At 43.7% G+C, this 15,010-nt stretch overlaps 1 protein-coding gene across 1 annotated transcript; it reads right to left on the bottom strand.

The window, feature by feature from the left end:
• Positions 1–2,235: 2,235 nt before the first annotated feature.
• Positions 2,236–11,450, bottom strand: LOC106578014 (leukotriene B4 receptor 1). The gene is made up of 7 exons (XM_014156542.3): positions 11,221–11,450; positions 6,928–7,350; positions 6,295–6,564; positions 4,579–4,682; positions 3,994–4,090; positions 3,785–3,828; positions 2,236–3,623 (listed from the first exon to the last, which is right to left on the bottom strand). Exons 2-7 carry the CDS (start codon positions 7,339–7,341, stop codon positions 3,302–3,304), a joined length of 1,251 nt encoding a protein of 416 aa, XP_014012017.1. The 5' UTR covers positions 7,342–7,350; positions 11,221–11,450; the 3' UTR covers positions 2,236–3,301.
• Positions 11,451–15,010: the final 3,560 nt, after the last annotated feature.

The raw sequence follows: 15,010 nt of genomic DNA, 5'->3' as shown, positions 1-15,010 counted from the left end.
TATGAGAGAGAGAGAGAGAGAGAGAGAGAGAGAGAGAGAGAGAGAGATTTTGTTTTTCCATTCACCCTCTGAATGGCACATACACAGAAGGCTTAAAAATCCTTCTTTAACCCGTCTCCTCCCATTCATCTACACTGATTGAAGTGGGTTTAACAAGTAACATCAATAAGGGATCATAGCTTTCACCTGGATTAACCTGGTCAGTCTATGTCATGGAAAGAGCAGGTGTTCTTAATGTTTTGTGTACTCAGTGTATGGTATATAAATACATTATACAGTATAATAAGTCTGTGTGCTGTCTATTATGTAGAGTCAAAATGTTTACAGGATGTTGATGCTACTACCTAAGTATGTCTGTGTGAATGTGTTCTCTGACCACCGTGGATCTCTGACTGGTGATTGCTTCGTTACTCATCAGATCAGTTCAAGCAGTGGCCAGTTAGCTCTGAGTGTGTGTTACAGTGGAACTGTAAGAATACAGATAACAACATGATGAGGACGCCAAATAGTTCTACTAGTACACATTAATGGGACGCTGAAGAGTGTTGCGTAATGTCTATGTGATTTTCCATGAGGGGGAGTTGACAAGTGTGTTGTAAAGGGCAGTTATGTGTCTCAACATCATGTCTCAAACAACTTCCTCCCACTCAAAGACAAATAATTTCATAATCACTTGACGATTACCTCTCTTTCTCTCTCTGTCTGTCTGTCTATCTGTACGTCTCTCTCTCTGTCTGTCTAGCGTTCCCATTTACTGTCTCTCTCCATCTGTCTCCTCTTTCGTCTGTCTCCTCTTTCGTCTGTCTGTCTGTCTGTCTGTCTGTCTGTCTGTCTGTCTGTCTGTCTGTCTGTCTGTCTGTCTGTCTGTCTGTCTGTCTGTCTGTCTGTCTGTCTGTCTGTCTGTCTGTCTGTCTGTCTGTCCCCTTTCCTTTCTGTCTCCATCTTTCTCTGTCTCCCCTTTCCTGTCTCTGTCTTTCTCTCTCTCAGGATGGAAGCCACATCATGGACTACCACCATCACCTACTTCTCCACCAATTAATCCGCTTCAAACCCATCCCCGTCTCTGCCTTATTCTATTGGTATCTCTTTTCTTCTGGTTGCTATGGCCATGGGTCTCCATGGGAACCTCCTAGTGGTGTGGACCATCCTGTTCTGCCTGCAACAACGTTCCATCACCTCCATCCTCTTCCTCCAGTTGGCGGCCACCAACACGATCGTCCTGCTCACCGCTCCTTTCTTCATTCGCCAGTTCTTCACGGGCGAAGTCTGGGAGTTGGGAGAGGGCGCGTGTAAGCTCCTGCACTACGTCTGCAGCATCTTTCATGTACCTCAGCCTCCTGTTGGTCACCCTGATGGGCGTCGATCGACACCTGCGTGGGAATTGGCCCTTCATGTCCAAGCGCATCCGCCCACCAGACATAGAATATTCCTTCATCTTGCAATTTTAGTGATTTTAGTACAGCACATGCTCTCATATTGTGTTCTCAGTTTTCCATAAAATATGTTGCAGGTTTTTGTTTATTCTATATCCACAAGTATTCTAAATAGATATGGATATAGCTTCTACACAGTATAATCAATCAGTCAAACATTGTTCTTAATGCAATTAATTGTACTGCAATTCAGCTAGATACAATATGCAATTACATTCATTGAAGACACTCTTACTAAAACGTAAGTAGGCTGGGAATCCTGAAGATGCAAGACACTTTAATAATGAAGTAAATCAAATCCTATTGTTTCTTGTCTCATCCATTCTACCCGGTGTTTCGTTATTCCCTAGAGACGGTCGTTGCGTTCCTGGTCCCCTTCGGCATCATGGCAATCTGCTCATACTTTAGTATCCGGCCACACCCGCTGGCACCACCGCACCTACAGGAAGAACAACCGCATCCTCGCCCTGATAGTGGTGACCTTTGCCCTATTTTGGACTCAATACCACGTTGTCAATGTGCTGCACATGAGCAATGGTTACTATGCCATAATTACCCAGAGCTAATACCACACTGTATGAGAGTGAGACTGAAAAAATCACATTAATATAAACATCGACTGTATTTCTACTATGCCATAATTACCCAGAGCTAATACCACACTGTATGAGAGTGAGACTGAAAAAATCACATTAATATAAACATCGACTGTATTTCTACTATGCCATAATTACCCAGAGCTAATACCACACTGTATGAGAGTGAGACTGAAAAAATCACATTAATATAAACATCGGCTGTATTTCCTCAAAGTTCCCACAAATGTTTTATTGTCATTATTCAAGGTAAAAATGAGACATGATTTCCTTGTTTCAAGTGGGGACCGGTCTCTCCGGATCATTCCCAGGGTTGCAAGGGGTTCTGTCTGAGGGCCAGAGCAGTGGCCACAGCTTTAGCTTATCTCAGCAGTGCTGTCAACCCTCTGCTCTACGCCATGGCAGGCTCAAAGGGGGGGGCACAGCTGCTGGAGGTTGACAGCCTCCAGCATGGACACGCCCAGCAGGAGACCAGCATGATGGGAGCGGGAGAGAGAAAGAGGAGAACGAAGGAGTTGGGGAGCTGGATGAAGAGGTAAAAAAGGGGAGAACGGTTCCAGGAAAAAGAGAGGGGGAGGAGAAAGAAGGAAAAGAATGGCCTGAAGGTAAAGAAATGACTGGAGAGACTGTGAAGGACCTGCATGCTATTGCCTGCCAGCCAGTCATGACTCTTCTGTGAGTTGTCTTCTTCTCCCTTTAAGAGTTTCCTAATCAATGGATGGCAGCCCAATCTAATCTGAGAAAATTGTGTTTTATTTTCTTGCTCTGGCCCAACATGGCAACATGTCTTAATGCTTTTGAGAAAATATATGAAGCAAAAAAAGTATGAAAATATTACAGTGCTCTTTTTACTGTACTTACAGCAGTATACCACACACACACACACACACACACACACACACACACACACACACACACACACACACACACACACACACACACACACACACACACACACACACACACACACACACACACACACACACACACACACACAAATATAGAAAAAGAGACAGTCAGTCAGACAGACAAGACATACCGGTAAGATCATTTATAAAGTTCACCCCCCTCACCTGCTGAGCTTGAAGCACCACCTCTAAAAACAGAGATATGGTTCAGTCAGTAAGTCAGTCATGACCCATTAGGAAACATGACTTGTACTTACATCTAGTGGCTGCCGAGGGCGAATTGCAGGAAACCAGTCTTAGGAAGTGTTTTCCCATCAAAATAGCTTCCGCCACCATAGCGTCCAACTACCAGCCCAGAGTGTCACTATTTGCCATTTTTCACAGGTTTCACACAGATGGGGCTCACAACATTTGCGCTGGTCGTGGATTCTAGCTCTCCTTCCTTTTCTTTCAGCCCGAACCCCTCTACATCCCTGTCTCTCTCTCGGCTGTTCTGGCTGTTCTGTCGGTTCTTCCTGGTCCCAGAGTCCAGTGCAGTGCCCTCGAACAGACGGGCCATGAAGGCAAAGCCTTCCCGCCGGATATAGGACTTGCCGGCGAAGGTGTACAGGACCGGGTTGGCACAGCTGCTGATGAATGCCAGGGCCGATGTGACCGCACGGCAGGACTGCCAGATAAGGTCCAGTCTGGAGGAAGGGTGGATATGAAAACAGCAAAAAATGGTTGTTCATTGTTCTTTATTAAAATGTAGTTAGGGATTTGATAACAATACACTACAAATTATATATGTGATGAGGTGAGGATCTTATGAAACAGTAATATAGGAAAAACTTTTCAGAAAGCCTACCTTGCTTTTATAGCTGAATCTTGAGGAGAAAGTGCTGCGGCAACCTGTAAGGACATATTCCATCTATGAGAACAGATTTCATCACAACAGACAGCCCAGTTACAGCGGGACCTACTGTTTCAGCCCCGTTAAGGAGTGTGAGGCCCTGGCTATAACTCAGACATACACACACACAAAACACCCCACACACGCACGCACACACACCCTACCTGCACAATGTTGATGACATGGTAGGGCAGCCAGAAGATTCCAAAGGTGACCACGATGGTTAGGATGAGTTTCTCACTGTGGATCCTCCTCCTGAACCTGGTCAAATCAAATCAAACGTTTTTTATACAGAGTTTTAAGTGTTTTTCCACGAATTCCAAATGGTGGAAAATCATGACAGACCTTAATGGTCCTTGCTGCAAATGGTCCAGATTTCAGGACTCTAGATCACACGGAGTGAGGGGAATGGCCTTTAAAAAGTTAGTTTTCTCAATCACTTGTTATAGCGTTACCATGTGGCCAATTGGCATGGCATTGCATGCGAGTGTGTGGCCCTTGGACCTTTACCATCATGCAAAATATTCCCCCTACCATCAAACAGGATTTTTTTTTAATTCTCCACATTTTTCACAAAATAACCTAAATAATAATAATGAATGCCAACAAATACAATAGGATTTCACCCAACTTCACTGGCTTGAATAAATAATAACTAATAGTAAAATGTGAGAAAATAAAAACAATACATCTAGACAAATATGAAATGAAGGCAGAAATAAAAGGAAGATAGTAAAACAGCAGTGGACCTGGTTTGTCTGATCCTCCGCAGGATGCAGATGTAGCTGCCTACAATCAACCCGTAAGGAACTACAAATCCCAGCACCGTCTCCAACGTGTACTGGAGCACCACCTGCGCTGAGAGAATGGGACGTGTACTGTATCAGCATAGAGATCCCCTTGATCGGTTAGCATTAGTGACACTATATACAGTCAGGTCCATGAGTATTTGGACAGTGACACAATTTGCCTCATTTTGGCTCTGTACGCGACCACAATGGATTTGAAAGGAAACAATCAAGATGTGCTTTAAGTGTAAGTGGGGCTCAAAAGTAATTGGACAAACTAACAAAATCATAAATTAAATAGTGAGATTTAATGTGTGGTTGCAAATCCTTTGCAGTCAATGACTTCCTGAATTCTGGAACCCCTAGACATCACCAGGTGCTGGGTTTCTTCTCTGGTGATGCTCTGCCAAGCCTTAGCTGCAGCTGACTTCAGTTCCTGCTTGTTCTTGCGGCGTTTTGCCTTCAGCAAGTGAAATACATGCTCATTTGGATTCAGGTCAGGTGATTGTCTTGGCCATTGCGGAACATTCCACTTTTTTAGCCTTAAAAAAAGTATTGATTTGCTTTCGCAGTATGCTTCGGGTCATTGTCCATCTGCACTGTGAAGCGCCGTCCAATGAGTTTTGAAGCATTTGGCTGAATCTGAATTCTGGTACAAGTTAATATTTGTCTCATCTGTCCATAGGATGTTGTTCCAGAACTGTATAGGCTTTTTTAGTGTTTTTAAGGCAAACTCTAATCTGGTTTTCATGTATTTGAGGTTTACCAATCGTTTATATCTTGTGGTTAACCCTCTGTATTTACTCTGGTGAAGTCTTCTCTTCATTGTTGACTTTGACACAGATAAGCCTAGCTTCTGGAGGGTGTTAATGATCTGTCCAACTGTTGGGAAGGGGTTTTTCTTCACCAGGGAAATAATTCTTCTATCATCCACCACAGTTGTTTTATGTTCCTGAGCTCGGCAGTGCGTTCTTTATTTTGAATAATGTACCATTTTTCAACCTAATGATGGCTTTCTTCACTGGCAGTGACAGCTCTTTTAACTTCCTATTGAGGGTTAACAGCAATAGATTTTAAATGCAAATGTCACACTTGAAATCAACTCTAGACCTTTTATCTGCTTACTTGTAAATGAACAAAGGAGGGAATAACACACACCTGGCCATGGAAAAGCTGAGCAACAAATTGTCCAATTACTTTTGCTCTCTTAAAAAGGCTCAGACCACATATAAAAAGTGTTGTTATTTCTACACCATTCACCCAATTTGGATGTAAATAGCCTCACATTAAAGCTGAATGTTTGCACTTTCCGCGCCTATTCATTATTTAACTTCAACTCCAATATGCTGTGGTAGACAGCTAAAATAATAACAACTTGGTAAATGTCCAAATATTTATGGGCCTGACTGTATACAAAATCAGTGTACTGTAAACTCCATACCTTGCAATGTTTTTATGGATGATCTGACTACAGATAAGAATGGGAATAAACAGGTAACTACGGTGATAGAAAGCTCTCATGTAAAGTCCGTACTTTTTTGTTCCCTCACCTGAAATACATTCACGGTTTGATTGGTTGTTCTTTCCCCCTCCCCTGTCAGTCACTCCAGGAGTGAAGATAATTAGCAAAGTAAGGAATGAATTCAGTTGGTAAATAAGGAAGTAAGTGTCACTCACTTGACTCTGCTGCTTGTGAAATGACTCACACACCATACGGCTCCTCCTGTTGGGGTACGTGGCCGTCAGTTGGTGCCTGAACAGCAACGCGGGGATGGATGCGACCAGCACCAGGATCCACAGTACCAGCACCCACCGCAGTACTGCCTTCCGGCCAGCGAGGGCAGCAACGCGCCGAGGCCACACCACAGCCACCAGCCTATGCAGGCTCATCAGCATGATCAGCTGGATGGAGGCGTACATGTTGGCCAGGCACAGGTAGAAGAGTATCTGATCCAGACAAGAAGAGAGCAGCTTTTTCTTGTCATTTCAAAAGGATAAGGATTCAATGAAAATGTACTCACTGCATGTCAAGTGTCAATGGGTGTTTTCAAACACCTGGGCAGAAAATGACATCATTGGAACATTTACATATTGGTTACATTCCAGGCAGACTACATTGCAGTCATTGCGTTGCATCAACCAATGGTTGCGTGCTACGTCATCGACTGCGCAGTCGGGCATCAGATTGCTATTTCATATGATGTGGTAAGCAGATATGTTAAACACCTATACAGGCGTTGTGAGATCTGGCAGATGTCTACAGTGTAGTCTGCCTGGAATGCGGCAATCAACAAAAAGAAGAGCCTCCACCTTGCACATGATATCGCCAAAAATCCATGTCTTCTTCACAAGGTACACGATGAAGAATGGCGTGAGCGCTATGAGCGAGCCGTCGGCCACTGCCAGATTGAGGATGAGGAGGGTGGTGACGGAGCGGCGGCGGGCCCGTGCCAGGATACTCCAGATGATGAAGAGGTTGCCAGGGACGCCAAGGAGAAACACCAGACCTAGGATGAGCGCCCCTACTGTTGTGGAGGTGGTATTACCCACAATGCTTTGGTTTGCCGCGAAAACAGACATAGTGGTGTTACGGACGTGGATGGAGGCGGAAAGGAACAGGGAGGGGGGCGTAGTGGAGAAGAACGGAGAAAGGGACAAGGAGGGTTTTGTGAGGGATGTGATGGATGGAGGGATGATTTGGGGGATGGTTTGGTTGTGGGCCATGGCGGTGATCTGCAAGGGACAGAAAGGTCAAAGGTTCAATGAAAACACTGAGGTAGAAGTGTTACTAACTTGTATCTGCAGCAATGTTGAATAGTTTGTGGTGGTATAGGATACAGACCTGGGTTCCAATACCTGTGCTTGATTGAGCTTGCCTGGCTTAATAACCCAATAGAACAGTCTTAAAACTGCAAATCCCACCCATCTGACACTCCAGGCATGGTAGACCAAACGCTCAAAGTATTTGAAAGATTTCAAATAACGTTTGAACGCAGGTCTGATAGAGTATGAAACAAGCTTAGGTGTATGAGAGGCTGGGAGCGTAGGACTTTAAGTGGTAAAGATACAGAGAACGTATTTGCATTGAAGAGGATGCAGTCACATAATCCATTCAGACACTGTGGTGGTTCTAATTTTTGTTTCTTGCCCTAGCGCTACACAGCTGATTCAAATAATCAAAGCTTGATGAAGAGTTGGTCATGTGAATCAGCTGTGTAGCGCTAGGGTAAAAACTAAACCGTGCACCCGGGGGGCGCTCCAGGACTGACTTTGGGAAACCCTGGCCTAAAATATACGTTTGACTTGCAATTAAGCCACTGGAGTGCAGGCAGCGACTGACTGGATGTATCACACTCACTCTCAAACATATTTAATACACCTAATGGACAGTAATGCTGGTGTGTGTCTACACGAGACAGAGGAGAGAAGATAATATAGAGGAGAGAATATCATGTAGACAGACGAGAGAGGATCATGTATACAGAAGAGGAGGCTAATATAGAGGAGAGAAGATAATGTAGACAGAGGAGAGAAGCTAATATAGATCATGTAGATTTATAAACAGAAAAGACAAGAGGAGATCAGTCAGACACAGTCAGGGCGTGAGAGAGAGAATACCTTCAGGACAAATTCAAACATCCTGGTATTAATGTGGGTTTAGATGTGGTATTAACAGATAGCTGTGAGTGATTCGCTAATGGAGAATACATTCCCCTGTTGGGTAGCAACTGGGTGGTGCATGTGTGTGTGCGTGTGTATGTATGTGTGTGCGTGTATGTGCGTGTGTGTGCGTGCGTGTTTGTGTGCGTATCTGTGTGTGTATGTGCATGCGTGGGTTTGTGTGTGTGTGTGTGTGTGTGTGTGTGTGTGTGTGTGTGTGTGTGTGTGTGTGTGTGTGTGTGTGTGTATGCATGCATACACACTCCTTCTACTCTACATTACTTGACTTCAAATTCTGCAAAAGCTTTTATTAGGATGTCTACATCTTTTAGCTTCCTGAATAAACTTCAAAGCAACAGACATAAATTCCTCGAAACCTGTGTGTTATTTCTTCCTAAAGCCTGTGTTTTTATTTTGTCTGAGGCTGAAACACTGGGAGGAGTCCACGTGTAGGAGTGTTGAGGAATTGTAACAGGTTTCTAATTCCAAACCAGCATGACCAGACTTGACTGGTAAAATAAACACTAAGTCTTGTAGCTACAATGTTTGTTTGAGAAATCATTCCATCTCCCTCCGAGGACTGTTTCAAATCACTGTCTGCCTTCGAAATGGCACTCTGTTCCCTATGTAGTGCACTACCTTTGGCCCTATTGGGCATAAGATACTATTTCAGACGATCCTATATCTCAGTGTTTGGTGTGGAGAAGGCCATGGCGTGAGAATACGTTTAATATTTAACATGACAATCTAATCTATCCTGTGTTTCCCTTGCAAATATGGTATTGTATAGGCTTCTCTTATCCCATGCACTCACACCTGTAATAATAATCAACTCACGTGTGTCCACATCACAGGAGGTTGGTGGCACCTTAATTGGGGAGGATGGGCTCATGGTAATGGCTGTAGCTAAATAGGTGGAATGGTTTCAAACACATCAAACATATGGAAACCACACGTTTGACCCCATTCCATTTATTCCATTCCAGCCATTACAATGAGCCCGCCCTCCTATATATCCTCACACCAGCCTCCCCTGGTGCACATGAACACACACACACACACTGTATACTATACATGGGCTATATGCAAATATTACAGTACATTGCACATCTAAGTAAATCTTAATGTTCTTGTCTTATCAAGTAATAACTTGACAGAAATTCAACACACATCGAAAATATTTAAATTATTATTGTTTACAATTGTTGGTCATTTAGCAGACACTTATGCAGAGCGATTTACAGGAGCAATTAGGGTTAAGTACCTTTCTCAAGGGCATATTGACAGATTATTCACCTTGTCAGTTTGGGATTCAAACAAGCGAACTTTCATTTACTGGCCCAACACTCTCACCACTAGGCTACTCAGTAAAAGAACAATCCTTATAATCTAGGACTCAGAGGCGCCCACACACACACAAATCCCAAATGAACCTCTTTGCACCCTCACAGTAGTTCTTATTGTAATTCTGCTGTAATTCTGAGTGATTATGAGTGTGTACTATGGTGTGGGAGTCAATTAATTAATTTCTACAATGTCATTTATGCGTTAAATATCAAGCATGGCTTAGAAGTGCACGGCTAGCTAGGCTCTGTAACAGGTCGTGAGAGAATAGATCTGTAGAGTATTAGACAGTTCAGGGAGACTTCTGTGTGTTGTACTGTGGTCCCATGGAGTTAGCTAGAGGACTAATCATGTGCATTGTACTGTAGTCCCATGGAGTTAGCTAGAAGACTAATCATGTGCATTGTACAGTAGTCCCATGGAGTTAGCTAGAGGACTCATCTTGTGCATTGTACTGTAGTCCCATGGAGTTAGCTAGAGGACTCATCATGTGCATTGTACTGTGGTCCCATAGAGTTATCTAGAAGACTCATCATGTGCATTGTACTGTAGTCCCATAGAGTAATCAAGATGACTCATCGTGTGCATTGTACTGTAGTCCCATAGAGTTATCTAGAGGACTCATCGTGTGCATTGTACTGTAGTCCCATAGAGTTAGCTAGAGTACTAATCGTGTGCATTGTACTGTAGAACCAAGAGTTAGCTAGTGGACCTGTTTTTGCATGTCACAATCACCATGATGGGACAGATACAACAATGAGTCCTATAACTCTATTTGTAGAGTGCTTATCTGTCCTCTTTCACACATTTACACGACCGTATTATACACCTTGTGAATTGGAAATGTGTTGTTTTGTGTATACCAACTCTCCCTGAGAGAAACCTTTTAGAGAGTGGGGTCACGGCTAAATGGACACTGTGTGTAGAGAACACTGTATCATTTTCCCCACCATTGAGAGCAACAGCTGACACACTCAAAAGGGCCCAGACTCACAGAGAGAAACAAGTTAGGACTGCTCTTGGGCACAACAGTAGAAAAGCTCCTACGCACACTAGCATATTATACATACCTTAGAGAGAAAGGGAGAGAAGAGAAAGCGAGGAGCGAGGATATGACTGATTCATAGAGTTGCTATTGGGCTCATTATCACTCATGTGATGTTCAATTGAGAACAGCTGGTCACATCCACCGAACAATTAAATAACAACAGTACTACTTTCTGCAAACAATTAGAATGTTTAATGTGGTGTCAAGTACACACCAGGGTATGTGTGTATCAAGTGTCTCAGAGTAGGAGTGTCGATCTAGGATCAGGTCCCCGTCTGTCCATGTATTTGCATTTATTATGATCTGAAAGGCAGACTGATCCTAAATCAGCACTTTGAGAGGCTTAATAGGATACATACTGCCCCAGGACTATCAAACCATATCTATATATTTTGTTATCTGAAGGCATGCTGATAGCTCCTGCTAGAGTTTACTTTACTTGATATTGCATTACTTTACTGTACTTTATTTTACTGTCTATTCCCATTGACTGACCGGACCACAATGAGGAGGGTGGTTGGGGACGAAAGAGGGAAGACTGAAAAACTCACCAAATAGTCCTAATCCTGGGGTAGAGAAAGAGATGGAGAAGAGGCAGGGACAGACTTCCTTTATTTCATTTCTTCTAGTCTTGATGGTGTATATATTCTTCCTACTTTTCTCAGTACTCCTCTTTCTCTCCACGTGTTCTCTCTTCTCTATCCCTCTCTCTCTAACTCTGTATTTTCACTGATCTGTCATGCTTGCAGTAGCGTGCTGTAGCAGAGTAAAAGGAAGGGGGTGTGTCGTGCTCCCTCCTCATCTTTCAACATCTCCCTCCACACCTGATCATACGTGAGGTAATGTATCTTGTAATGTAGTGTTAATGTATAATGACGCCTCCTGGCCATAGAGATAAGGGTGACACAAACGCACACACACACACACACACACACACACACACACACACACACACACACACACACACACACACACACACACACACACACACACACACACACACACACACACACAGTAAAAACAGGTGAATCAGACACTTTCCCCTCCCACATCTGACTGTTTCACAATCTATCATCACATCCTACTTTACAGAGAGAGAAAGAGAGAGAGAGAAAGAGAGAGAGAGAGAGAGAGACTTCTTGATTAACTGACAAACATTCCAAGAGTAATTATATAATGCTAAAGCCAATCATAGTGAGTTGTATCTACAATTAAGAACAATTGATTACTATAACAATTGATTGAGAGTGTAAGAGAGAGAGAGAGAGAAACAACCAGAGATTTAAACCCTGTTATAACCTTTATTATTGACCCCTCAAACAGCATCATCAGTACCTTGATCTACTCTACGTAGTTGATTATAAACATCATACAACTGCAGATATTTGAAAGGAAATTGAAGAAAGTAGCTGAGTTAGTGGGTATTAAATCAATAGATTAGCGGTGTTGTTTATAGCTTGCCATCTCCATCTGTTGGACATGATTGATGGTTGATCAAGCAGTAAGCAAACTTGCCCAATCAAATCTATCCAATGATATGTCAGGGGCAAATCGTAACTTCCACCTAATTAGAATTTCTATTCCCAATGACGTCAATGCGTGACTAATTGAAAATTCGACCTAAGTGGAGTTTAGGATTCTCCCGTAGGTATGTATTACCACATGTTACACACCAATAAGTTAACATTTAACATTATTACCAGACACCCATATTGATTCATCAACATACATAGATAATAATTACTAATGACTGTTGATTAATATTCATATTCACTATTTGACATGAAACTGAAAATATATTGTGATGAATCTGACTGTACACGATTAAAACAGTAAAGTAAATAAATATCTAAAGATCCAATCAGAAAAGAGCATTATAAAGCTTTACTCTAGTGTGGTGACCTCTACCACAGTTCACACAGCTCTGAATTATCATTAGTGTGCTGATAACAAACCCCAGACTCCTTATAGAGGGGCTGACTGAATGTTGTCTGAACTCTATGGAGGAGGGTCATTGTGTCAGAAACTCCAGTTGAATGTGAACGTGAAATATTAAAACAATTAGTTTGATCAAAGTCATTTGCAGTACCAGTAGGGTAAAACCCAGGATAGAGGGGCTGAGTGAACATGGTCTGGACTGCAGAGGAGGGTCATTGTGTCAGAAGAGATGCTGTAGAAGGACAGAGTACCAGCCTTGTGATCCAGGTACACTCCTACTCTGGGGGTGGGGGTGGGGGTGGGGGGGGGGGGGACAAGGGCGTCTTACACCCCAAAAAGGCTTGAGGGAGTTCTGGAGGGAGCTAGGCCGCCAGTACAGAAGTTGGAATTTTTTGCATATTTCAAACACCTGAATCTGCTCTTTTCTGCAATCGACACAGATCCTACCCTGTCACATATACTATAGTAGCCCAGGGCTATGGAGAGAACATTTCGTTTTTGTCTGCCCTGAATGCTTATTCATTGACCTTTGCTTCCCGCCTTTGACAAAACATTAGGGGGAAATCCTGCTCTTCCTCTAGTGAGATATTAGACCAGGGCAGGCTGAGAACAGACTTACCCTCTAGTGAGATGTTAGACCCGGGCAGGCTGAGAACAGACTTACCCTCTAGTGACATGTTAGACCAGGGCAGGCTGAGAACAGACTTACCCTCTAGTGAGATGTTAGACCAGGGCAGGCTGAGAACAGACTTACCCTCTAGTGACATGTTAGACCAGGGCAGGCAGGGTACACACTTACCCTCTAGTGAGATGTTAGACCAGGGCAGGCTGAGTACAGACATACCCTTTAGTGAGATGTTAGACCAGGGTAGGCTGAGTACAGATTTACCCTCTAGTGAGATGTTAGACCAGGGCAGGCTGAGTACAGACTTACCCTTTAGTGAGATGTTAGACCAGGGCAGGCTGAGTACAGACTTACCCTTTAGTGAGATGTTAGACCAGGGCAGGCTGAGTACAGACATACCCTTTAGTGAGATGTTAGACCAGGGCAGGCAGGGTACAGACTTACCCTCTAGTGAGATGTTAGACCAGGGCAGGCTGAGTACAGACTTACCCTTTGATGACATGTTAGACACGGGCAGGCTGGTGTAGACTTACCCTCTAGTGAGATGTTAGACCAGGGCAGGCAGGGTACACACTTACCCTCTAGTGAGATGTTAGACCAGAGCAGACTTACCCTCTAGTGAGATGTTAGACCAGAGCAGACTTACCCTCTAGTGAGATGTTAGACCAGAGCAGACGGGGTACAGACTTACCCTCTAGTGAGATGTTAGACCAGGGCAGACAGGGTACAGACTTACCCTCTAGTGAGATGTTAGACCAGAGCAGACTTACCCTCTAGTGAGATGTTAGACCAGAGCAGACTTACCCTCTAGTGAGATGTTAGACCAGAGCAGACTTACCCTCTAGTGAGATGTTAGACCAGAGCAGACTTACCCTCTAGTGAGATGTTAGACCAGAGCAGACGGGGGAACATGAAGGCAGCGTTGGTGATCTGCTGACTGATGTCCTCATCCTCGTTGAAGGGGAACGTTCCGCTCAGGCTGACATACAGGACCACGCCCACAGCCCACATGTCCAGCGAGTTGTTGTAACCATGGATACTGATGACCTCGGGTGGCAGGTAGGCCGGCGTGCCCACCACTGAGTGGCGGAAAGACTTCTCGACGATTATGCGGGCGAAGCCAAAGTCACACAGCTTAACCTGAGACGAACTGACATCCTGAAACACACACACAATAACAACAGCCGCAACTATGGTGAAGAATACTCATGAATGAATCATGAATAATGATGAGTGTAAGGTCTGATGTTGGAAGGATTATTAACCAAGTAGAGAGTCTCACAGACAAACTAAGGGGAGATTGGCAAGTGTACACACACATGCACGCCCGCACACACAAACACAAATATGAAAATGAGATGGGACGTTTATTTCAAATACTGTAACTCCCTGTAACACAAACATCTGGAACCTTCACCTGTAGAATTGCCTGCTCGTTCCTCAACTGTCTCTCCTGTTTGGTAGGGAAACGGGTTTTGTCGATGACCTTGATGGCCACAGGGTGACCAGACTGTCTGTGGGTGCCTGGGGACGAGAGTAGACTCTCAGCTAGCCATCTAATACAATGATAATACACTATATAATCTGAATAGAAGGAACTAAATGTTCCTAACAGGTAACGGTATAGAAAGTATATCTTCTAGTGTATCGTATCTATAGTGATGTCAAACCCACCTCTATACACCACTCCAAACTGTCCTGAACCAAGCACCTCATCAGTGAAGATCTGATACACTGAACTGACGTCCTGAAAGACACACACACACGACCACATCAGC

This window comes from Salmo salar, chromosome 18 (assembly GCF_965601325.2).
Source record: "Salmo salar chromosome 18, fSalSal1, whole genome shotgun sequence".
NCBI classification, from domain to species: Eukaryota; Metazoa; Chordata; class Actinopteri; order Salmoniformes; family Salmonidae; genus Salmo; species Salmo salar.
The sequence above is the reverse complement of the archived record's forward strand: the minus strand, read 5'-3'. Positions and strand labels throughout refer to the sequence as shown.